We start from the raw sequence: 19,957 nt of genomic DNA on the forward strand, positions 1-19,957 counted from the left end.
GATTCATTGGCAGTAGCAGGAAAACTTGGGCAGATGTCATGGGAATATAAATTCTTTCTGGCATGCTGTTTATTAGAAAATGGTTGCATACATGTTCTAATCCAGACTTACCCACTGCTCTCTTTTCTGACTGACACATAGTGCATCTGTCCATCACCACACGGCTTCTGAGATGTGAGCTCTTCTCTGTCCACTTTTACTTTGACTAAGCCCTTATCTAGAACCACTTGCAACTCACTGAGCTGAAAAAAAGAACAGCAAAAGAAAGTGAATTACCAGTCCATACCCTTTCATATACTGGCAAAGTTTAATGAGTTTACCCATTTAGGACACAAATAGTACTGCAGATTGTTTCTATATTTCAGATCAGTTCATCACAAAGCATGCCTTTTCAGGTTTTCTTATTTTTTATGCTTGACATCTGCTTTGTACACCTTTTAAAACCACTTAAACAGTTTTAATATAGTACTTAGAGAAACCCACGCTACCGGTCACAATAGCTCATAAATGACAACGCAAGTACAAACATTCTTGTAATATGAGTACTTCAGCTGTTTGGTTATAAGCAATTATGACAGCACAATAAAAGTGTTGTCTTACACTAATATTCAACCTTAGAGGTCGCTGTACTGCTAAAAACGGCAATCACATATGGACAATATGACTCTTGATTTGCTTTTTCTCCAAGGAATACTGACCTAGAGGTACCCAAAGTTCACTAATCACTGCTAACACACACAAAAACGCAACAGAGGACTAAGCAACAAAACAGTACAAACATATGAGAACTTGAGCCTATATGCTATGACTGTGAATTGAGCTTGGGTATTAAAAGCAAACATCTCTACTGATTTTCACAAACGCCATCGCTTAACTTATGCATATACCAAATTCCATCTATACAGCTAAAAATGTTTCTAACCTCTGCCAATTATGATTCACAAATCAATTTTACATTTACCTAAAGGAAATAAACATAACCCATCCCACACACATTCATATCCCCCATGTTAATTACATTACCCACAATGAGTCTTAAAAGGAATGCTTATCTTTAGGTTGATTTATATAACAGTGGGACCATGTATGACATTCCAGATGATGTCTTTCAGTTTTTCCAAATTAACATAGATGTGTTGTACTCCAGCTGAAATATTTCTATAATTTTACTGCTTGATTTCCTTAACCTGGAGGGAGGATTCATATGACTACAACCCTGTAATTTGATTCAAAAGAACTGTCACTAATTTGTGTATCAGTTTCAGTCAGCTTCTAATCACAGCTCTGCAACTATTTGCATCAGGAACCAATGGAACATGAGTAGAAAATCTGACCCTCAGATCTGCTGTAGGTGTGTAATAGTCTTTTCCCAGTACTATGTGATCAATGGATGTGACCACAATATATTCTCCACTTTAGTTACTAACACCTTCTGTACCACTCATTATTATAGATGTTTCATCTGCCAGTTGCCTATAAGAGATCATAAAATACTTGTGTTTGGACATCCATAGGTTCATAGGAGATTACTAGTCTAATGGCTTAAGGGACCTTACAAACCTAGGCAATAAAACCTGGTTTTACCCAATACATGGGACCTATGGCAAGAAGATGACATGGATTTGTGCCTGTGGATTGACTATTTTACAGACTGCCCCTGTCCATAAGGGACATAGGCACTACCCCAGGTGTGAATTTATTATTCCCCATCCACTGATCCAAACTGCATTTGAAGAGGGCCAGGGAAGGGCTGTGCTTAATTTGAATAGGAAGCCTGTTCCAAAGAAGGGCCCGTCTTTGAGACACATAACTGTCTCTCCAGCATGTTCTGTTTGAGTCACTGACTAAGTTTATATCCCTAGATCAGGTGACTCGTGCTGTTTGATTTGAGGATGTGTAGCAGCTCCATCAGGGGTGGATCTTTCAGTGCCTTGTAGGTCAGGCATAGGTCAGCCCTTAATAGTTGGTAGTAGACACAGTAAAGGCACAGGGCTTTTAGTCTATCCTCATAGTTCATGTTGTTACACCCTGTATTTTCTTTGTGAGAAACCTTTGTGGTCGCTTCAGCTGCTGTAAGTGTCTAGCCAAGCACATGCCAAATGGCACATTGTACTTGATTATTGGTCTAATGAGGGATGAGTACAGCAGGACTATAATTTCCTTGGATCTGGATACCATACCTTTACTTATAATTTGTGCCAAATAAAAGGATTTCCTCACCAATTTGGACAAACAGCGGTCAAAGTTCAGGTTACTATCTATCTGTGTACCTAGAACTCTAACCTCTGGGTCTACTGTAGGGGTGTGCTATTGATACTGTAATTTGCAGGGGTATTTGACTTCCCAAAGGGTATGCTAATGCATTTTCTTGCATTTAGTTTTAGGTCATGGTTCTGGCACCAATTATGTGTCTGCTCTAGACCCTCCTGAAGGATGTCTACATTGTTGGGAGATTCAGTGATTGCCTCTGGCTGCAGTCATTAGTAGACTTTGCTATCCACAGGTCTTCCGCATTAGCTTTGACTTCAAAAAAGTATATTCTGAACAGAAGTGGCCGCAGCACTGAGCCATGTAGCACACCACTAGTAACTGGCTTTTTGCTGGATCTGGATTCACCAACTTTAACCACAATTGTCCATGAGGCAACTGAATATCCATCTGGTGATGCAGGGATTTATGCTCAGTTTTGTAAGTTTATTTATATAAATACCTGAGTGGGGAACTGTGTCAAATGCCTTGGCCAGGATGAGGTAGGCAGTATGTACTGTTTTACCCTTATCCATGGCCTTGGTGATTTTTTCAAAGAAATCCACCTGATTCAGTAGGCATGACCTGCCCATGACAAAGCTGAATTGGGTTGGATCCAGTGTTTGGAGGTTTCCTATGTTATTATTCATCAGGGCCATGATTAGTTTTCTCATGGCCTTACATATAAGACTAGTCAAACTTATGGGTCTGTAATTTACCAGGTCAGTGGATGGTTCCCTTTTATGCAGAGGGATGACTGTTGCTGTCCTCCACTCTACTGGGACAAAGCCAGTCCAGAGGCTGTGGTTAAACAGAGATCTTAGCGGGCCTGATGAGCCCTGATTTAAGCTGTTTAAGAGGCAAACTGGTACATTGTCAGGCCCCACTGACACCATATTTTTAGCTTTAGAGAGTGCACTGGCAACCTGTTTGTTGGTGATAACTGGCAGTGGAGTGGTGAAGGGTATTTCTTGCGGGAGAATAGGGGGTGATGGGGAGGTGAAATTTGGGATGAATTTGTTGGCCAGCAGATTTGTTACGTCTTCCGTCTGAGTATAGGTGATGCCATCTACAAGTAATTCTGCACATTGTGTGTGCTTCCCTTAAGACTGTGGACATAACTGAAAAATGCCCTATGGTTTTGCTTAGCTTTGGAGGCTATTTTTGCCTCAAAGTCTGCTTTTAGAGACTTCCCATGGCCTTACATATAAGGCTAGTCAAACTTATGGGTCTATAATTTACCTGATTAACTTGTTTAAACTAATGAGGGACTTTTTGCTCTGTTGTGCATATTTCAATCAAATCGTGACTAAAATGGATGATTAAATGTAGCTGTAGCCATTCTGCTCCCTAAACTGGAAAGTTTCACGCATCTAACAACAGCAAATTAATTTCAGAGTTATAGCTTTACATGGGAGTCATAAGAGTTTGCTGGGTGCTGGCTAAGGGCCCTGTAAGCTGTGACTAAAACATACTGCAGACTTTTTTTCTAGCTGGTATACAGTAATACTGGCAGAGGGCAACAGAACATGGTGCCCATTTCTGAAAATCCAAGCACTTCCATCACTCCCTGGCCTCCAAGTAGGTCTAGTGTAGGAAGTAATAGTTTTATTATGTTCCAGGCTTTTAATGACATGGTTTTGCAAAAAAGGGTGATGAGGATTACTTCTGTCTGAGTAAGGAATACCTTAATATTGTTACCCGAGTTCTATGCTGATTGCTTAAAAGTAGCCTCTGCTGACCCTCTGTCAAGAAAAGAAATATTTTATATTAAAGGGATCTGATACATAGAAGCATACATAATTTAAATGGGATAAATGAAATGTCCTTATTACACTCAGAAATACGTAAAATGATTTTGTCATACTGAGACAATGTTGTTGTCTTTCGGCTTTTCCAGGTTAGGGGTCGCCACAGCGGAACTCCGGTCCGCTAATGATTGGCAGTAGATTTTCACGAAGGCCGAGGTGCCAGCTCGACGTTCAATCTTCAACGAAGGCACGCCCATTTATGCATGTCTTTCGAATGCCTACCCAACCACGAGGAGGACATGCAGACTCCACACAGAAGGCACTCCCCACACTCCAGCCGAGAATCGAATGGGAGAACCTCTTGCTGTGAGGCAACAACGCTACTGCTGCACCACTGAACTGTGAAAAAGCTGTAAAGCCTGGAAACCTGGGTCAGGATGTTTTGGTTCAAGTAGTTGAAGTTGTCCTTTTTAGTTGATACCCGTGATCCACAGTGGCTAGAACTAGCTAGGCTAGCCACTGTGGATCATGGGTATCTACTAAGAAGGACAACTTCAACTACAAAACTTGAACTGAAACATCCTGATCAGGTTACCAGGTTTTACAGCTTTTTCACAGTTCTGTTTTTACTGAGAGCTCTGTTTCAGGGCCACTGTTGACTTGGTGTTAAAGAATTAGTGCCAAACGCTCCCTATCAATACTGAGACAATGAAGTATGGACTTTCTGACAACCACTTTGTTAAAAATGAGGTTCATACGTAAGAATTTCAAAGTGATAAGGATGAACAGTAGTCATGTACCCACAGAAACAACTGCAAAACTGAAAGTCCAGAAAAACCTAGTGGAGAGTGCTGATATACTGAAGGCACAAAGCATAGTAAACACGTTAGTATTTTTTACCACTTCACTAATTAATAGTGCATAAAACAATGCTAGTCCTTCAGACACTAATGGAGCAAACGCATAACGCTACTTTCTTTTTCTTTTTATAAATATTTTATAATACATAGAATTAGTGGAACAAATGTATACTACTACTATATTTTTGTTTTTATGAATACTTTGTATTACATTGAAAGTGGTAAGTATGCTCAGAACTCAACAACAGATAACCTTTTTATGTACTTTTAGAACATCAGAAAAGTGAATAACAACCTTGTAGTACATGGACTGTCATGATTATAGTCTGATATCAGTATAAAGACTTGTTAATGGCCTCACTAACGTAAGACTTGATCTTAACAGCACATAGGAGTGCTTAACAACATTTTGTTATGAACCTCTAACTACTGTTACAACCATGACTCATGTCAGCTAGCAAAGTACAGTGTCAGAATATAAAACAGCCTTTAAAAACTGTCAGAACTTTGTTTTGCCACATTTTTATACATGGGCAGCAGAGTATATTTCTACCTGCTGCATCTCTCAACTGTCCCTGATTTTGGAAAACATCACTAGTTTTATCTAATATTTTCTCTGTTCCCCATAACATTTTTGATTTTATGTTAAATCACTGAAGATTAGTTTGTCAGTCAATAATGAAATTCATTAGTTTCATAATTATTGTTTAGAAAATGAACATTGTTACAAAACCTTTTGTCCTATTAAATTTTATGTGAATTAAAGCAATATTTAAAAACTATCCCAGATTTTCATAATTTGTCCCTCTATTCTTTTGTATTTGTTCACATTTTAGCAAATAAATTGATAGGTATGCTGCTGTCTATTTGTCGGCACTAAGTGCTTTACCAACTTTCATAGCCAATAAAACACTTCACACATTTTCACTTTTCCTTTATTAAACTGTTAGAACATGGAGCAGATAAAGCTTCGTTTATTACAAAGAATTATGATTGAGTCTCTGATCATAACCTTTATTATGTATTCTCCACATGGATACCAAGATTCACCTCTTGAGCACATAACAAGCAGGTTATGTTCAGAGACCTGATTATATTCCTCTATATGGTGCATAGAATGCCAGGATTATGCTCCAAAACTGGGAAAAGACAGGCTTGTTAACCACCTTTCTGATGTGAGAAGTTGTTAAGCATTTCATTCAGTGTTATTTCTAACATTCTTCTGTGATGGCTGTTCTTTGTGTGGCAGCAGTAAAATGTTTTATAACTTTCAACACTGTAAAACACTTCACACTCCTACAACTTGTTCTCTAAATTTTGTAGTACAATGGAGCAGGTAAAACTCCATGCACTATAAAGATCTATAATCAGGTCTCCCGAATTGTAACCCAGTTGTTATGTGTTCTCAGTGTGACTGTCAATATTCAGCATTCTTGTTTCACTCTTGAAATGAATTTGTTTACATCCCTGTGCTGAACTCATAACAAGCTGATTGCATTCGGGGACCCAATAATAATTCTCTATGTTCTTCTCTCTTCAAGGTGTTTATTATCTAGTGTCATGTGCCAAACAAATGGCATTCTAAACGGAACTACATAATGACTTAACTATGATCATCACAAAAAAATATGTCAGCAATTAACTTTACAAACTACAACATGTTAGGACTGCAGAAAACAGTCATCAGGGAAGTGAATTGGAAATCTAACAGATTTAATGTGGCACCAGCTTAAACGCACACAACTGAAGCTCCATGCATTACAAAGAAATATGATCAGCTCACTGATCATAATCACAGTTATGTGTTCTTGAAATGGATTTCAAGATTCATCACTTGAGTTTCACTCTTGACTTGAATTTCTTCAACTCCATTTCTCAAAAGTATAACACACTGGTTATGACTGACAACTTGATCATAATCTCCTACACAGTGCATGGAGCGCAGTGATTACTATAGCAATAATTACCCACGGTTGGCGACAACCGTGGGTAAATCCAGCATTACATGACATTATTTAAGAAAAGAAATAATTACTTTTCTTAAATAATGGCATTGTATAATGCCTCTTGCTGCCCTTCCGCAGCTGTCTGGTGTTCAGTACATCAGAGTTGGCAAAAGCAACGGAGAACGCAAGATCTCCGTTGCTTTTACTTAATCTCAAATGGGTTTAACATAGCGAGACAGCTAAAATAAGCAACGGAGATCTCCATTGCTTATTTTTGTTAAACTCATTTAACATAAAAGCAACGGAGATCGCAAGATCTCCGTTGCTTTTACACTCGCTATGTTAAAGGAGTTTAACATAGCGAGACAGCAAAAGCAACGGAGATCTTTTTTAAACATGTGCCACTATGTTAAACTCTTTTAACATAGCGAGACAGTGTTTTATACTAATGGAAAAAGTCCCGGACCAGTATATTGAGGATTTAACCGCTGGTTGGGCTGGCCAATCAGCAGGCATTGTATAAATTCCAATATCCAGAAAAAGACAAATCAGCTAAGAGCTTCTATACTGTGAGGCCTGATTTTAAAAATGTTAAGTACCTCCTACTTCAGTTGTTAAGATTGAGTATTGTGATAGGCAGTTAAACCTGACAGTACTAGCCAGCAAATGACAGAGGCAAAACAAAAAAAGCAGATTTATTTCTGCCTGCTGTCTGGGCCAGTAATGTGTCCTTGACTGTTTGTAGTGTAACAGAATGTCTTAAACTATCTTTCTGACAGTGCTCACTAACTGCTTTATGGTTTTGAAAGCTGGCTAAACACTTTCCGCTTTTTTTTTTTTTGTAACTGGTAGTACATAAAGCAGGTAAGGCTCCATGCACTACAAAGAATTATGGTCATGTCTCTGACCATAATTCCTTTTTTATCTGTTCTTGACATGGATGTCAAGATTCACCTCTTGAGCTTCAATCTTTGAGGTAAATTTGTTGGCATCTATGTCTCAAACACATAATAACCAGTTATTATTGGCTACCCATTCATAATCCTCTGTATTAGGGCTAAGCAAATACTTAAAATTGACAAGCTCTATAATATGTTAAAATACATTTTACATAAATGGGCAAGAGATAACATTGAGCACCCTACATATTACTACTTTTGCACTCAGAAATAAAAATAATTTAAATGAAACCTCTGACTTACTTAGAAGCTCCCTGTACTTCATAAAATTATGGCCTTAGTCTTCTTGTCTCCTTGAAATGGATTTAAAGATACTCATTTCTCAAGCATGCTGCTAAATTGTTACAATTTGTGAGCCGGTATTAATCGTCTATCGCTACGTTTTATCACATTAAAAGATTAGTCTGACATGAATGATAATGATAATTACTAAGTATTTCTGAAGCAGAAACAGAACTTTGTTCTACAGCTTTAGCTGGACAGTCTTCTTGACTTCAAACTGCAAAAACACATTCACACACACTCACTCTGGTTAAACAAGCAGTTCACGGTGTAGTATTTTTTACCTTTGCTTTGTGTTGGAGCAGTATGCCATCAGATTGCTGAGTTTTAAATCCAAAAGAAGTCTGAAAGTCTGCAGGAAATGTAACTCCATTGGGCTCCAAATTAAGTTGCCCACCCTTTGCAATAGTTGCAGATCGAACAGCCTAGAAATAAAATGACAAAAGTTATGATTTTCTGTTCTTTTTTTCCATGCTCATTCTTTAAGTATAGAGCAGCTATACCCAGTGGGCACTGTTTATGGGCAGCTAAGCTTTGTAATGCCATCTACTACCTTTTGTGACCATTAATTTAATTTACTTGTCACATTATATTTGATGTGAAAGACCAGAAGTTGAAGCAAATGGCCAATCATTTTACCCTACTACAATTCTGAGGGTCTGTACACAAAGACAGGCTTCATCTTGCTAACACAAAGTCTTAACAGAATTTTTTTTTTTTATCAGCAGGGTGTCTGTTAAAAAGTAAAAGTTCAGTATAGCCTTTACACCAAGAAAGGTAGTTTAAAATACTAGTTTTACCTAGGTTACTGATGCAGCATGTCTTAAAGCACATCTATGACAGAAACTGAAAAAGTTAACATATTCAGCCTTTATGCATTACAAATGCCAATGCAATACTTCAAGTGGTCACAATTATATGTTCTATCTCAAAAGGAGGGGAAAAGCAGCCATTCTGGTATAATATGGATGTCTAAAGGGAATTACACTAGGACTCAACTTTGTTTGTGTCTTTCTGCTTTTCCCGGTTAGGAGTCGCCACAGCGGAACTCCCGTCCGCTAATGATTGGCAGTAGATTTTTACGTAATGGCTTGCTGGGCCTAACGCACAACCTTCAATGAAGGAATGCCCATTCACGCATGTCACCACACAGAAGACGCTCTAACTGAGAATCGAACGGGCAACGTCTGTGAGGTGACAACGCTACTGCAGCACCGCCACCGCAGTACACTAGGACTCAACTAACTATTTTAAAAGCCGTAATAGTCTGTTGGTGCTGGCATACAGAATGAACTGCAATCTGCAGGCTGTTTTTTATTTCTTAACCAGATAAACACTCTTCTCATAGCTGAGTCTTTTCAAGGGTGATACGGAGTACTATATGCTTACAAAAACATTTCAGAGTTAGACAAATGTACAAATACAAACAGACAAAGAAACCACGGACTACAGGATGATGTTATTAACAACACATAATCTTACTTCAGAAAGGCTTCTTTCTTCAGTACATTTTTTTTTCATTCTCTCATAATAAATGCTTACCTTAGTTCCTTCCCGTTAGTATCCTGTCCCCAAAGACTCAGAACTAAAGTTTGTTGAAACTAGATTTTATAAGAAGATAGCTTTTGCTAGATTTTTTAAAGATATATTTTCATTTCAGTTAGAAACTTCTGGATAGACCTTTGTAATCTCTTTTCTTGTTTCATCAAGTAATGGTGGATAGCTATCTCACGCTTGCAAGGGAACATGTGTATCTCTGACAGAAAATGAGGCATTCATTTATAATGGATAAACAAAAGCAGAACAAATTAGCCATTCTTAAATTTTAAACAAAAATAAATATAAAACTACAGTTAAACATTTGCAAACATCACAAAAAAAGTGGTGCCATTTAAAAAAATCCACTAATAAGTCCAAATATTACCTACACTGAAGATACTATAATTCTAAGTCAGTAGGGAAAATGCATTGAATGAAAAAGCAAAGCAAAACAACATAACATTGTGGTGCATTGTGGGAAGAAGAAGCCGCAGCTTTGGTTGAAAACCACTTTGTCAGAATGGCTGCCATTTTGGAGTAGAACAGATTATTAAAGGATACTGGATAATTACATATTCAATGAAACCAAGATTACTGACTGGACGTCTAACAGAAAAAAGGTGAGTGAAAGCTTGTTTGATTAATTCCAAAAATATTTTTTCATCCATGAACAAAACTTCATGCTCTCCCAAGCATAGTATAATCAGCTTCAGGGTTGCTGCACTGTAGTGATAGAAACTATAAGCGGGATTCAGTAAAGTCTACAGTAAGTGTACACTAAATATACACCATTCTGAGTGAACAGACAACACAGACATAACTCATAACTTCTTCCTCCTAATTTTAGTTTTCCTACTGATATTCTTGCAGCTTTAAATACTGACAGGGATTCATAAAGGTTACTACAAAGTGTGGACTGCATGTACACTTAGTGTAATTTTTCTGTGTGACTAGAAAGCTCAAAAAATAAGATAAGAATGTTACTGAATACATATCATGTACACAGTATACATTACTATAGGCTTTATTGTATCTGACCCATGTCTTTTATATGAGATTTTGGACAAGTCTGACTGTTCTCTTTATAAAATAATATTAACTACTTATTGATGCAGGAACATTGATACTGAACTAATTGTCAAGATATGGTAAAAAAATGAATAAGTAACTAAATAAAATTTCTGCAGATAGAAATCTTTAAATGGGCATAATGTAAGTAAAGAAATGAGTGGATCAGGTACATAACATAGCTATTATTGGTCCCAATTTATTACACAGGTTCATAGGTTCATAGATTAGTACTAGGCTAACTACCCTTGTGAGCCATTTTAAGCCTAGCCAATTACCTCATGTAAGAATCAAACCCTGCAGCTTTTGTTTGTAAGATAAACACCACAGTTTTTTAAAAGGTGATCCCATTATTTTCCCATCAAACAGTGCATTTTTACTCAGTTATTAGTTATACAAAATACTGTGTCTGAGATCATGCATTTAAATACATATCAGGCTATTTTTTTTAAAGAAACAGCAGAACAGAAAGTCAATCTAAATAACAAAAGACTTGGTTTTGACAAAGTTGCAAACCTCACGCAAAACGTGAAGCACAAGGAGGTCACAAAGGCAAATAAATATGTGTGTGTGTGTGTGTGTGTGTGTGTGTGTGTGTGTGTGTGTGTGTGTGTGTGTGTGTGTGTACGTGTGTGTGTGGGTGCGTGTGTGTATGTGTATATACACACACACACACACACACATATATATGTATATATATATATATATATATATATATATATATATATATATATATATATACATATACACACACACATGTACATTCATGGATAAAAGAGTGCTTAAAAATGTATAAGATACACCCTACACTGATAGACTACATTACAGTAACCTTGAAACAGTGGCAGAACACTTTGCAATTAAGCCATGATAAAGGACAGATTATTATCCCAGGGATAAAAATTCAAAGGGCGATATTTCATGGTGACTCTCTGTCACCGTTGCCATTCTGCCTTGCCATTAATCCATTAAGCTGTTTACTTAACAGCTTAGGCCATGGCTACAATTGAGCTCCTAGAAAACAACAAAGTCTAATGACTTCTTATCTTCTCTTTGTTGATGATTTAAAACTGTATAGCTCATCAGATGATCCGACCATAAGCTAATCACCCTTGATATCCACATCCCGCCCCCACCCCCCATTAAGGAAACCACAGTAAAAAATTTCTCCAAAGCCAACTTCATGCTTCTTAAGACAGAAGTAGTGAACTTCATGACACCCATGCAGATGGACAATACAGTTACAACTGCTGAATCCTACACAAATGCGCTCTATAAGCACCTACATGAGTGCATGGATCATGCTATCCCAAACAGAACCAAGACTCCTCCAAAAAAAGGAAGCCAATCTGGTGGTCCCCTGCCATAAACAAACTGTACAACAGAAGGAAGAAACTGTTGCAAAAGAGAGTAAAATCCCATGAGTGGAGGAGCTCCCTGGTCAGCCTCAGTAAGAAACTGAGATCCCTTATAAGATCCTCCATAGCTAGCTACGAAAATAAAATCGCCACTAATTCCAAGGACAACCACAAAGCATTCTATAGCTATGTCAAGAATCTCAATGGCAACATCCAGATCTGCTCTGAGTTACAGCACAAAGGCACGAAAATTACAGAACCAACTGATATTGCCAACATCCTGGCAGATAGGTTCTGTGCTAACTTTACCCCCCTCACCCCCTAAAGGGCCCATATCTATACAGGAAGAATGCAGAGTCCCTGTAATCACAACTATGCAGGTAAAAGCTGCACTCTCTAAAGCCAAAAACACAGCATCCATGGGACCAGCCAACATCCCAGACTGCGTTTTACACGAACTTCAGAACGAACTGGCTCCCCACTTAAGCACCATGTTCAATAATAGCCTCGCATCAGGCTTTATGCCCACTGAATGGTGCACAGCAACAGTTATCCCACTCCACAAAGGGGGAGCCACCACTGATCCTGGGAACTATCGCCCTATTAGCCTGACGAGCCTGGTCTGCAAGGCCATGGAATGTATCATCACGGAACTCATAATCAAAGTCATTAGCAACTTCCAAACACTGGATCCCACCCATTTCGGGTTTGTGAAAGGCAGATCATGCCTCCTGAACCTGATCGACTTCTTTGAGGCAGTCACCAAAGCCGTAGATGAGGGTAAGGTGATTCACACAGCCTATCTTGACCTCGCCAAGGCTTTCAACACCATCCCCCATTCTGGAATTATAGCTAAACTCACTAAACTAGGTATAAATCCCTACGTCACAACATGGGTTGCCAGCTGGCTCACTGACAGAACCCACACTGTAAAAGTTGCAGACTCCAAATCTGACCTCAAACCAGTGACACGTGGAGTACCACAGGGTTCAGTCCTGGGACCTCTCCTGTTTGTTATCTACTTTTCTGAAGTATAGGTTAACACAGAAGGCCTCTGGCTAACAAAGTTCTCAGATGACTGCAAACTAGGAGCCATAGTCAAGTCCCCAAATGATGTGGACATCCTACAGAAGGGCCACGCTGAGACAGATGCCTGGTGTCAGAGCCATGGCCTCAAGCTCAGTGTCAAAAAGTGTAGTGTCATCCCCTTTGGTAAAAACTCTGTACCCATGAACTACCACATAGGCAGCAATCTACTTAACACCGAATGTGTGATAAGAGACCTTGGGACCCAGGTGGACAGTAGTCTCTCCTTTGATAGTCACATCGCCACAGTAGTCAGGAAATCCTTCTACATGGCACACCTCATCATAAAAGGGTTCTCATCCAGGAAAAAAGAGGTCATTGTTCCCCTCTACTCGACACTCATTAGACCCATTATAGAGTACAACGCCCCTTTTGGAATGTACCTCACAAGACATCTGCAGCAGCTGGAAAGACAACAGAAGTACTTCACAAAGAGGATTACTGGCCTCAAACAAATGCCCTACACTGAGTGTCTCAAAAAACTTCACCTTTGCTCCGTAGCATATCGCCTACTCCGAGGTGATCACTGCCTAACATATAAAGCTATGTCAAACCCAGAGCTGTTGGACACGCTACACCTAAATAAATCCCAATCCCTCCGAGCTACATGCTCTAGGGACCTAAACCTTGTCACCACAATAAACAGGACATGCTGGAGGGATAGATTCCTGTCCCAGAGACTTCCCATACCCTGGAAGAGGCTACGCATCTATGTCAAGCAAAGTTCTTCATTAGCACTCTTCAAGAAAAATCTTGATGAGTGGATGGGAAATAGGAAATACACCCCGGGGATCACTTCTGTGTCTCTGCTCGATAGTGGCACAGGAAAATAACTTTCTTGGGTGGCGTAAGCCAGGGAACCTTGTTGGCTAGGCTTAAGTAGGCTCTTGGGCCGATAGCCTAGTACCTACCTATGAACCTATGAGGAACTGAAAGCACAGCTGTAGGTTGTCAAAACTTTTTCAGGTGATATTGGAATGTCATTTGATCTTGATAAATGTGCAAAAGCAACCTTTAAAAAAACAAAACTGCAGCACCAGGAAAACATCAGTTTGGGACAAGAATGTGATATAAAAGAACTTGAGCAAGAGGGAGTGTATAAATACTTGGGAATTGATGAAGGATCTACAATAAAACATGAACAAATGTGAATAAAACTCAGTAAGGAGTACTTTAGAAGACTTAAATTAATCCTGAAAACAGCATTGACATCTAGGAACAAGATGCAAGCCATAAATCAATTTGTTCTTCCTGTCCTAACTTATAGTTTTGGAATGATTGACTGGCCCCAAAAAGTGTTGGATAGGTTGGATATTAAAACAAGAAGGATGCTTCATGCTCACCAAATGATTTATAAAAATCAGTGTATACCAAGATTATATATTTCCCATTCCGAAGGAGGGATGGGCCTCCTTAAAATTGATTACATGTATAGATCTGCAATCATGGGACTCCACACATATCACAAGATCCAAATGTAGTGAAAGTTTTGAAACATGAGGAGAATAAATCTAAGATGACGTCTCTGCTTAATTTAGTAGAAGCATATCGACATCAAGCAGGAATGGAAATCAAACCAGAAGTAGATAAAAACCAGGCATCAACTGAATGTGCTAAAAAACAAAAGAAAGAATATAAAGTGAAGGACCAGATGAGAAGGCAAGAAATGTGGAAAAAACATAAATATAGCTGCAAGCATAGAAAACTTCTGGAAGAGCCTCATGTTGATCAAGAATGAACCCAGGAATGGTTAAGGAGAGGTGAAATCACATCAAGAAATGAAAGGTTAATATTGGCAGCCCAAGATAGTGGGCTACGTACACGCTGGTTTACAAAGTCCATTGAACATGTGGGAGAAACAGACATATGTAGGTTTTGTAAAACCTAACTGGAAACAGTCACACACCTTTTTGCTGGTTGCGACGCACTAATGGCAGAGGGACTGTATACTGAAAGGCATAATAATGTGGAGAGACTGTTACACTGGAGATTGTGCAAACATTATGGTATTGAAGTGGCCAAAAAACACTGGAAACATGAGCCACAAAGAATCATAGAAAATGATGAAGTTCATATCACATGGGATCACCCAGTACCAACTACCATGCTAGAAAACTGGATGTAGTGGTCCAAGAAAAGAAGACAAAAGTAGCATTGATTATTGAAATCACCACACCCAGTGACTACAGTGTCTTGCATACAGAGAGACACAAAGTCATAAAATACCTTGATCTTCAGGCAGAAACAAGAGCAATGTGGAAGAAAGATACCCAGACAGGTCCAATAATAGTAGGAGCAACTGGTCTTATCAAAAATAATTTACAATCGTATTTAGATATGTTACTAGTTCATGTAACACTGTACGAAATGCAGAAGCAGTCATTATTGGGCACATTACGGGAGCTGTAAAGAGCACTTTTGGCTAACATCAAAGAGTGAAACAATACTAATTTCATGAACTTTAATCGTACTTTGACTTAAGAATGGGGTCCATTCCCGTCATGATATTAGAAACCCAAAAGACTTGGGGAAATTAAAAAAAGGCAGAAAACACACACACACACACATATATATATATATCTCTATATACATATATACATATATGGGTCTACTTCAATTCATTGAATCCCATTTCGTCGAACTTTCATTTCACTGAAAGTTCATTACATCGACAAACATTTATATATATCTATACATACATATATATATATATAACTATACATACAATATTATTTATACACACACACACACACACACACACACACACATATATATATATATATATATATATATATAAATATAAATATGCACACACACATATATATATGTATACACACACACACACATATATATATATATATATATATATATATAAAATATATGAACAGTCTTCTTCTTCTTTCGGCTTTTCCTGGTTAGGGGTCGCCACAGAGGATCATCTGTCTGCCCATGATTGGCAGTGGAGTTTTTTATGGTGTTGAGTTGCCAGCCCAGCGCCCAATCTTCCACAGAAGGCACACACACATGCACACACTCACACCTAGGGACAATTCAGAGTGTCCAGTCCACCTACTGCATGTCTTTGGGATGTGGGAGGAAACCGGAGCACTCGGAGGAAACCCACATGACCATAGGGCGGACATGCAGACTCTGCACAGAAGGCACCCCAGCCGAGAATTGAACTGGAGAACCTCTTGCTGTGAGGCAGCAATACTAACCGCTGCATCACCGTGGCTGCCCTATACAATATATGAACAGTACATGTCTTAAATAAAATAAAGAAAATATGAACTGACTGGATATTTGAAATATACTTCAATTCTGTCACACACAAAACACTACTGGGCATGAAAGCAGGCTGTAAAGTTAATTTTACTCAGTTGAATATGAAGCCTCCATATAGCTGTTATACCCTTCTCCCATTGCTTTCTTACCCAGTAGTGTAGCTAGAGCAGGGCAAGAGGGGCAACAGCCCTGGCTGCAAAGAGCTGGGGAGTGTGCTCAGCTGATCCTGATTGTTCTTGAATGTAATACAGCTTTTAAAAGTCAGTATTGCATTTGCGGTCAGACCTGAGTGTCGTAGCATTATGTGTGGTCTAAATTGTAGCAACTGCTTGCTACATTGTAGCAAATAGTTTACTACAGTTTAAAAGTGTAAAAAACTTCTATTTTTTTAAATAAAACCTGAGTGCTGTAGTGTTCTGTGCAGGCAGGCTATAAACTGTAGGTTTGTAGCAACTTTTTGCTACATTTGAAGAAATGCCTTTTTTAATAAAATTAAGTGAGGGTTAGAGGCTGGGCCCAGTAAGGGGACCTGAATGGCTGAGGCTGGAGGGAGGAAGGGTGTGTCATGCATCTAGTCACCTTGGTAAGCTAGCAGAAGGGAGAGTGCATAGACCACTTACAGCTTATTAGAGTGAAGTGCCTTTTTCTTTAGCGCTGCACTTGAGCCGAGGGAGTATGGCACTGGTTCAGGGTACTAAGTGAACCAGCTATGCTTCTTTTCTTACCAACCCATTGCTCACTGTCGCTAAGAAGTGAGATCCACAGATTCCATCAGTTAGTCTAAAGAGTAGCTTTTCTTCCAGTCATTCTTAAACCTAGTTCCTTCAGTTATGTTTTACGCATAACAATACATAAGGTAATAAGGAAGCTGTATCTCACAGGATATAGTAATCTGATGCTGCAGCTTACTAGTACAGATGCACTGCAACTCAGCTTGGTTGTAAAGCTTCAGAAAACTACATATATGTAGACTGCGAAGCAGGAAATATACTTACCCAGCTCAACTATCACCCTACCCTATGGATAAGATGCTATTAAACATATTATGGTACCAAACCCACTACTAATCATTTCCAAGATGCTCTTTGACTGTTCCTCAACATCTTAAATTCTCCTATATTTTTAAAACCTTGAAGGCAACTTGTCATCTAACTGGCAGCTAACGCTTCAAAAGGCAGTAGTGGTGTTACACATTCTATTTGCTCAAATGGATTTGAAAAACTCAATACATCTCTCATTAGGGGCAAAAATAGGCAGCAAACAAGTGCTTAGCAGTCCTTGATAGACTGATGTGTAGTAGTAAGATGTAAAATAGAATGCAATAAAGTTAATGCAGAGGACTAAGGCTATGAGCTGTTAACAGCCTGCTTCCTGTGGTACAGAGTTTGATTCCCTCACTATTCTTATGCCTACTGTGTGACCTTGAGTGATTCATTTAATCAGACAGTGCTTTAGGGCAATTGGAAAACTGGGTTAGGCTCCTCATCTGTCTCTTGGAATGCAAGCCTGCTAACAACCTGTGAACTTATGTATTATGATGCATAGTTCAGAAATGATCATGTAGCACCCCTTCATAACTTTAAGGGCTGATTCATTCTGGAAGCCAGGGTAGCAGTCACATGTGTGTGTGTGTGTGTGTGTGTGTGTGTGTGTGTGTGTGTGTGTGTGTGTGTGTGTGTGTGTGTGTGTGTGTGTGTGTGTGTCTGTGTGTGTGTGTGTGTGTGTGTGTGTGTGTGTGTGTGCACGCGCGTGTGTTTGGGGAGGGGGTCTTTCATACTCTATTCTCATATGTCTTGAGTGAAACTTAGAACATCTCCAAATCATATCAGACATCATAGTCAGATTAATTCAACAGGCTCTCTGGATTGCTGACCTCTGTACAGTATTAATAAAACTTGGGCATGCTGCCATTAGGAACAGGAGAACCGTTTGGCAATATACTGTCATCTTAAATAAGTTAATGATACCAGAGAGATGCATGAAGAAGTTTGTCATCTGGGAAAGCAGTCCTGGCTTGGAAGCCATTAAAAGAAACTTTTTAGGAGATAAGACCCTTTTCTCTACTGCACCCATGCTGCCATACTCCAGAGTGGACTGTGTCCATGGCTTATGGATCAACCAGATAGGTCTAGGCTTAGGAATCCCCCCTTGACCAGAACCATTTGCTGTTTGTGTCTCTTGTGTCTCTATGTCTGGGTGGTGTGGTATATTTATCTTTGACTCTTACTCGCAACTATTAATCATATTTATAAATAATGTTTCTTACTGAATTAAATTGTACATGCCCACTGTTACTGGAATTATGAATATTGCTATATCTGGAAACTGTTCATTGTTCATGTGAAGGCTGTCATATGATTTCTTTATTAATTATCCACTTTGGAATCATAGACAAACTTACTAAGCTGGGAATTAATCCCTATGTCACTCGATGGGTTGTCAACTGGCTTACTGACAGAACCCACACTGTAAAAGTAGCCTACTCCAAATCCAGCTCCAGACAAGTGGAGTACCTTAGGGTTCAGTCCTGGGACTGCTCTTGTTTGGCATCTACTTCTCTGAAGTACAGACCAACACTAAGGGTCTCTGGCTAACAAAGTTTGCAGATGACTGCAAACTGGGAGCCATTATTGAATCCCCAAATGATGTGGATATTCTCAAAAGGGCCTTACAGAAACAGATGCTTGGTGCCAGAGCCATGGGCTCAAGCTCAATGCCAAGAAATGTATAGTTATCCCCTTTGGGAAAAAAACATGCACCCATGAATTACCACATAGGTGGCAGTACACTAAACACCAAAAATGTGATAAGAGACTTAGGGACACAGGTGGACAGTGGTCTCACCATCGATAACCACATCGCCACAACAGTCAGGAAATCCTTCTATGTGGCACACCTCATCACTAAGGGCTTTTCATCCAGAAAAAAGGAGGTCATTATCCCACTGTACTCATCCCTCATTAGACCCATTATAGAATACAATGTCTCATTGGGTATGTACCTCTCAAGACTGCAACAACTGGAAAGGCCGCAGAAATACCTCACTAAAGGAATCACAGGCCTAAAGCAGATGCCCTATGCTGACCGTGTACAGTAACTCCAGCTATACTCTGTCGCAGATCTTCTACTCAGTGGCGATCTCTGAGTAACATACAAGGCCATGTCAAACCCAGAGCTGTTGGACATGCTACACTTAAAGAAATCCCAATCCCTCAGAGCCACACACTCCAGGGATCTAAACCTTGTCATCACAATGAACAAAACATGTTGGATGGATAGGTACCTGACCCAGAGACTCCCCAGACTCTGGAGTAGACTGTCCATACATGTCAAGCAGAGCGCCTCTTTGGCCCTCTTCAAAAGGAACCTTGACGATTGGATGGGAGATAGGAAATTCACCCCGGGGATCATGTCAGTCGCCCTACTAGACAGGGGTCCAGGGAAGTAAATATTGTAGGAAGAAATAGCCAGAGAATTGTTATGGCTAGGCTTGTATAGGCCCTAGGGCTGATAGCCTAGTACCAACCTATGAACCTATGAACCTATAAAACTAACTGTAGAAAGCAGTACACTGAA

At 39.3% G+C, this 19,957-nt stretch overlaps 1 protein-coding gene across 3 annotated transcripts in view; it reads right to left on the reverse strand.

The window, feature by feature from the left end:
- Positions 1-19,957, reverse strand: part of LAMA3 (laminin subunit alpha 3) — a 2,187,360-nt gene that overhangs the window by 86,393 nt on the left and 2,081,010 nt on the right. For all 3 annotated transcript variants that reach the window (XM_044065357.1, XM_044065355.1, XM_044065356.1), the window contains exons 66-67: positions 8,330-8,470; positions 112-242 (exon numbers count right to left, since the gene is read on the reverse strand). In XM_044065357.1, the coding sequence (XP_043921292.1) occupies positions 112-242; positions 8,330-8,470 (272 nt within the window). The remainder of the gene's footprint in view (positions 1-111; positions 243-8,329; positions 8,471-19,957) is intronic.

Source organism: Protopterus annectens, chromosome 3.part0, assembly GCF_019279795.1.
Source record: "Protopterus annectens isolate FY-2018-M chromosome 3.part0, PAN1.0, whole genome shotgun sequence".
Taxonomy (NCBI): domain Eukaryota; kingdom Metazoa; phylum Chordata; order Ceratodontiformes; family Protopteridae; genus Protopterus; species Protopterus annectens.